The sequence below is a fragment of the Ricinus communis genome, chromosome 10 (assembly GCF_019578655.1).
Source record: "Ricinus communis isolate WT05 ecotype wild-type chromosome 10, ASM1957865v1, whole genome shotgun sequence".
In the NCBI taxonomy this organism is placed as follows: Eukaryota; Viridiplantae; Streptophyta; class Magnoliopsida; order Malpighiales; family Euphorbiaceae; genus Ricinus; species Ricinus communis.
Genome location: NC_063265.1, coordinates 24885970 through 24892264, shown reverse-complemented (window position 1 = coordinate 24892264; position 6295 = coordinate 24885970). Strand labels below are relative to the sequence as shown.

The window sequence follows — 6295 nt, the reverse complement described above, 5'->3', positions numbered from 1 at the left end:
ATTAGTTATAGCTAAACTAAATTCTAACAAAATAGGTAAAATTTTCAAATGAATTCTAAATTAGTAAGTCAATACATTTCATAACATTAAAATATCTCTTTCAACTTTATCATTTCTATTTTATCTTCTCTCTCATGTCTTTTTCTTAAATGAAATGAATTCTTCTATGGATTTAAACTAAACATAGCATTAGAAAATTTTGGACATCACATCCAAAGCTCCTTCGGCTTCTCACCTTAGGGAAGGCTTGCATCACACAACTCAAGAAAATAGCAAATTTCCATTGTTTTTATTAAACTTAACTTACAACTGAAAAAATAAACCTAGGTATATATAGGGTAATAAGAGATCCTAAATACTACTAAAGTTAGAAATCCTAAACTAGAAAAATTTAAGCGAATATAACTAGGAAATACTTTGAACTAATAAAAACTCCTAAATGAGGCTTAAAATAAAATAAAGACTCCTAAGAAAATCTAAACAGTTGTTTTCGACATTTGCAAAGGCATACCCTTTGGGTATTGACATATTAAGTACTAGACAAAATTCTAACTTCCTTAATTCTATGAATTTTGTTTTTCTTGACTTTTTCCTTCTCTGTCATGAAATGTTCATACTGCTGCCTTGTAACTATCATTTACCTTCATTCTTCCATATATAATAAGATACATGTAAGTTAACGAATACAAGTTATTTCAAGTGGTTACACCAGCATCACACCACATGTAGAGTCTTACTAGAATTTTGATAAATAGCAAAATTGACTGTTCGCAATTTTGTTTTGCCTTGTTTTGAGAATCTTCATGCAAAGAGTACTTCCGACGTGCATACTCATATAATAATTTCAATTTCATCCAACCAACTACATATGAATCATTTTTAGAACACCAGATAACTGAAATATAAGTTTGTATGCGTTAATCATCATTATTAAAGATACAGCTTATGTAGATCATATCATCCCAATAAGACAGATGCCTCAAGCAACCTTGCTTTTTATAATTTCTTTTTACTAAAAGAAGGGAAAATTATAACATAATCTAAATTTCATGCAATTATAATGACAAAAAAATAATGGCATTTCCACTTTGCTGAAGAGATACCGAGTGCTAGATCTCTAAGACTTACATATCTCGCAATAAAATTATAAATCATAATAGAAGATTATTACATTCAATAAGATTTACAGCCATTCATTTACACGAATCACATTACGGATGCCTGGCTGAGAACTTACAGAAAAAATGAAAGAATAGTAGCGAATAAAAGCTGAAAGCATGGAAACAGAATAAGCTTTCTATATACAGCTGCTATTAGCTATGATCTAATGTAACCGACTCCACAACAACTCTAACACTGTTATCACATGCTGAAGAAAGAATAAACACGTACTTCGTGTCTCAGCATGTTTGGTAACAGCAAAAGCAGGTAAAGATGACACAAAAACATTAAAAATCTTTCCAAACGTTGAAATCAGTAGTTGAATCATTATAGTTCATTAGATTGTCTTGGCACCCAATGAAAAATGTACTAAGTATGGGATCTAAATTTACCAGAAGATGGGCAGTTCCACTTGGACTAGCTGCAATAGCAACTTCATCTGCACCAATTACCACTTCAGCATAGCCTTTATCCACTATCTGGCCGTTTTCCAACTGCAATTGATTGAGAGGAAAATGTAAATGAAGGCCACAGAAAAAAAAAAAATGACAACTGCACAACTCATCGCCATGCTACATTCGTTTAATTACTCCCTCCTTATATCAATGATGGTCAATTAACAACTACAGATACATGAGATGCATGCTATCCTGTAAATTAGGAATGCCAACATAAAAGAAAAGGTCACAGGAACACGTTTGGACCAAATTTAAGACTAAATTAGGTATGAAACTAAACATTGAGCATGACATACTAGCATACTGGAAAGGATACACAGTGACCATTTTGATTGCAAATTATATAAATTTCAAGGAAGAGATAGAGAGAAGGGGGAGAGACAGAGAGAGAGAGAGAGAGAGAGAGAGAAGCATACCCTAAACAATGTTTTGGCACCCCAAATGACAAAAGTCTCATTGCAAGTATAGTGTCTGTGATTTCCCCTCACAGTGCCAGGTCTAATTTCACCAACATGTAATGAGGCACAAGATACTGCTCCACCTGAAAAATTTTAATTAAAAAAAAAAAAATTCTTTCAGACAAAATAAATAAATAATAGATACATAAAAATCATATTAGACATGAGAATTTCCAAAAAAAAAAATCGAGAGAGAGACAGACCTGTAATGCCAGAATCCAGGGCAAGAGAGACAGGGTCTAGGAGCCAGCCACGCTTGTCTTTGATGATTGGAGAAGCGAAGAAGTCAGATTTAAATCTGATTAAATTGGCATTCTTATCATCAACTTTTGTAGATTTGGTTTGTTGGTGAAGATTAAAAGAAGAAGAAGAAGAAGAAGCGAAATTGGAAGCATTACGGTGCTGAAGCTTGAGAGAGAGCCAAGTGAGGAAGAGAAAGATTGAAAGTAAGAAAGGGAAGGCATGTGGTTTCTTTAAGAAGTGTTTGAGAGATGATAATCTTGATAGGTTTTGGACCTGAAATGGGTTCTCTGAACTGTTTGAATAGGAGCTTCTTCTAGGGTTTGCCATTTCTTCCCTTCTCCTCTGAATTTTACTTCCTGTTTTCTATTGTGTCGCTTCTCACTTCTTGTTTCTTTTGGTCCGGCTCGTTACTCCAAGACTAGAGCTCAACGGCAAAGAAAAATCAAAATTACATACAGGATTAATTACTATCAACCCCCGGGTTTTGCTCAAATTCACAGGTCAAGCCATGCAAACTGCAAGCAAAAACTATTATTAAGTAGAAAAACTTTTTTTTTTCGGGGAAGCGGAATAATCTTATTGGGCTTTTGATAAGGGTAAGGACGGCGGATCTATAGTATATACTAATAAAAGAGAAAAACGGATAAAACAGTAACGCGCACAGTAGCCATTCAATTGAATTGAAGGACATTTCAATCTTTTTTATAGTCCATTTCACACTGACCTCTCCCAGCATTCAGTACGAAATAACGATGACGTTTACAAGAAAAAAGGGGTTGACGCATGCAAAGAACAAACACGCTATCCCTTCAGCAAAACGGTGCCGCTTATCTAAAAAAAAAATTCAGCACACGTTGTCGTTTCACACACTAGAGGGGAAAAAAACAAAAACAGACATTTAGCATCCCCTACCCATTTCAAAACCTAGAAGCTTCTCCTTATACATCAAAGTTACTCCCAACAAACATCGCCCTCACACGAACCCTAAAAACATCAACTTCTGGTGTACAGTGGAAGGCATCCCTCCCAGGCAATATGGAACCATGGCCTATCCAACAACAGCGCAAAAGTTACCGGGATGTCTAAGACGGTGAATTCCACGAAGGATTCAATAGGATATGTCTTCACTAGTGTTGAGAACGTTCATTCTATGTTTTTTTTCATCTTGTCATAGTCTATTATCACCATGTCTGATGGTTTTAGATCTTTCGCAGTCATTTCCAGCTTAGGGAGTATGTAAGAAGGACACACATTGATGATTGACCCATCATTTACCATCACATATAGGATCTTTTTCCTCTTAACTTCTACCGCTATATAAAGAGTCTTGGTATGGTCTCTTCCCTTAAGTGGTAAGGTTTCATCCGAGAAAATGATCATTCTGGTGATTTTGTCAATTATCGTTTTGATCATTTCCTCATGGGTAGCTATTGTGCTAATGCTTATATTGGACAAGTCTCGGATTAGAGTATTTTTATGATCCAATGAGTGCATCAGCAACTCCTAGATGTCGATTGTCTTCTTCTCTTTCTTCAATTACTCTAGTAATTTATTATCCTTTTTGGGAGCTTTCTCAGCCTACTTTAGTTCTTAAACCCCCGTGTCTTTACCCACTAGCTCAGCTTCTTTGTCAAAGTCACTATTAGTCCAAATATCATTTGGCTCGATGTCTTCATACTCATCACTAGAACTGCACCAAATATCTATAGTTAGGACTAACTTCTTTTCTCCTTTCTTCCAAACCTCTAGAAGATAAGGCTCACAGGCTGCATCATCCTCTACCCCCCAGCCACTTTAGCATAATATCCTCGATTCAAATGTCAGCTGAAGGAGGCTTCGAATAATGGGCCTTGAAACATATTTGGCCGAAGGCTATCCCAATAGGTCATCACATCCATACCGAGGAAGTTGCTCAACTTGACATTGCCCACAATTAGTTAAGTCTTGGATCTCATGGTTGAGACAGTTGCATTTTTCCGTCGCATGCCCGAAGACCTAGTGATACTCAAAATACTGACCATTATGAGACTTAGGACTATCCTTAAGTGATTGGGGCTTAAGCTTCCCGCTCTATTTTAGGTGATGGAACACCACGGATAATGGTGCCCCCAGCTCGGTCAAGGTTCTTTATGGCTATCTGGTTTGGTTTCTAATTTTGGCTCAGGTTGGGGTACGTCTTCGAAAGAGTTCATGACCTCCTCTTCACAAAAGTCAGGGGTGATCATGGACATTTGGTTTGATTGTGGCATATTGTTGTAGTTTAGCAAAGGATTCCTCCTAGTACTGGGCTAGTCTAAGTCGGTCATTTTTCCGGCATCAATGAGGTCTTGAATTTCATATTTCAGCCGGATGTAGTTCTCTGTGCAGTGCCCGGGTGCTTGGTGGAATTTATAGTAGGTGTTGGGTTTGTAGCCAGGTGCATTCGGGTTAGGTGGGTTTTTGAAGGTAGTTGGTTGGAGCATGCCATTCTGCTCTAACCTTTCAAAAAAATTTGAGAGAGAGGTTGCTCGAAGTTGGAGAACTTCCTCAGTTGTTGGACAACATTCACATCTAAAGTCCTGCTCCCTCCAGCTTGATAATTCGGCCTTCCGCCGGTTCACACAATCTTCCTTCTGTCATTTTCAATTGCCTCAAGATGAAGCCCATCATCATATTAGCCCATGAAAGTTTTTGGATTCATCATCTTAAACCTTTCAACCCAACTAGGAAGAACATTTTGGACCACCATACAGACTTGGCCTTTTTAGAAGGCTTGTTCTTCATCAACCCAGCCTTATTGCTCCTCAAAGTTAATTTTTTCTAACAATTAAGTTCAAATTGATTCCATAAAAGTAATTTTAAGTCTAATTATTTTCATACTTTACTTAGATTCGCCCTTCTTCAATTTTCAAGACTCGAGAAAGACAGTAACTTTTATCATCGGGTTGTTCGTTAATTCTCTCGATATCTAAATTTAGAAAATGGGTGCTGACAATAGCATCATGACCATAAGTAAGGGAAATGGACTCACACCTATAGAACTCCTTTTAGATGTTCAATAGATCCATAGAATTTTAGAAAGGATTCTTGGCTAACCTCTAGGATTATCTTCCAGCATTTTCTCTAAAATCCTAATGAGGATTTTATTTGATGCCTTTGCTTAACTATTGGCTTGCACATAAAATGGAGTAGATTTAAGGAGTTTTATTTCATAATCTTTTACAAACTCCTTCATATCCTCCCTTGTAAACATGGTTCCTTGGTCAGTTGTAATAGACTGTGGAATACCAAATTTATGAATAATATATACCTTGATAAATTGGATCATGTCTTTTTGCTCTACTTTTTTCATAGGGATTGCTTCCACCCATTTAGTAAAATAGTCAGTAGCTACAATAATTAAATTATAACCTTTAGATGAAGTTGGATGGATTTTTACCTATTAGATCAATGGCCCATCCCTAGAATGGCCATGGTTTAACGACGGAATGTAACTCATTCCCTAGGGATTTTTGAATGTTTTCATACTTCTGACATTGTTGGCATCCTTTGGCATATTTTGTACAATCTTTTAGGATAGTTGGCTAAAAATAACCAACTCATCTTATCTCCTGCTTGATGTGCTCCACAAATGCCTTTATGTACTTGTTTCATCACATCCATTGCATCTCGAAATCCCAAACATCTCAGCGATAGTCTATCATGACCTTTCCTATACAATTCTTCTTCCAAGAAGACATAATTCTAGGCTTGTATCTTTATTTTGTAAGGCATCTTCCTTCCACGACAATTAAGATATTTCTTCAAGTCATCCCTCCAGTCTTCTACAATTCCTGCATCTAAATTGAAAGATTCTATGTTAATTCCCCTATCAACAATTAATGGATGCATTCTTTTTTCCACCACGATCAACTTGTGAGTGAGTTCTTCACTCATCCTTCTGCCTAAAGCTATATGAGCCAATTCATTTGCTTCCCAATTCTCTTCTTTAGGTAT

The 6295-nt window shown here is 36.4% G+C and overlaps 1 protein-coding gene across 1 annotated transcript; it reads right to left on the bottom strand.

Annotated features, from left to right (window-relative positions):
- Nucleotides 1-1131: 1131 nt before the first annotated feature.
- Nucleotides 1132-3307, bottom strand: LOC8280362. Its single transcript, XM_002527332.4, has 3 exons — nucleotides 2281-3307; nucleotides 2036-2160; nucleotides 1132-1655 (listed from the first exon to the last, which is right to left on the bottom strand). The coding sequence occupies exons 1-3, from the start codon at nucleotides 2645-2647 to the stop codon at nucleotides 1449-1451; spliced, it is 699 nt and encodes a 232-aa protein (XP_002527378.1). The 5' UTR covers nucleotides 2648-3307; the 3' UTR covers nucleotides 1132-1448.
- Between the last annotated feature and the right edge of the window lie 2988 nt (nucleotides 3308-6295).

What these genes read in the sequence shown, in the direction of transcription:
- LOC8280362 (XM_002527332.4), bottom strand. Translation starts at nt 2,647, where the DNA reads ATGGCAAACCCTAGAAGAAGCTCCTATTCAAACAGTTCAGAGAACCCA. An exon ending in CCTGGATTCTGGCATTACAG is followed by an intron (nt 2,161 to 2,280) that starts GTCTGTCTCTCT and finishes AAAATTTTTCAG; the next exon opens with GTGGAGCAGTATCTTGTGCC. An exon ending in GTGCCAAAACATTGTTTAGG is followed by an intron (nt 1,656 to 2,035) that starts GTATGCTTCTCT and finishes AATCAATTGCAG; the next exon opens with TTGGAAAACGGCCAGATAGT.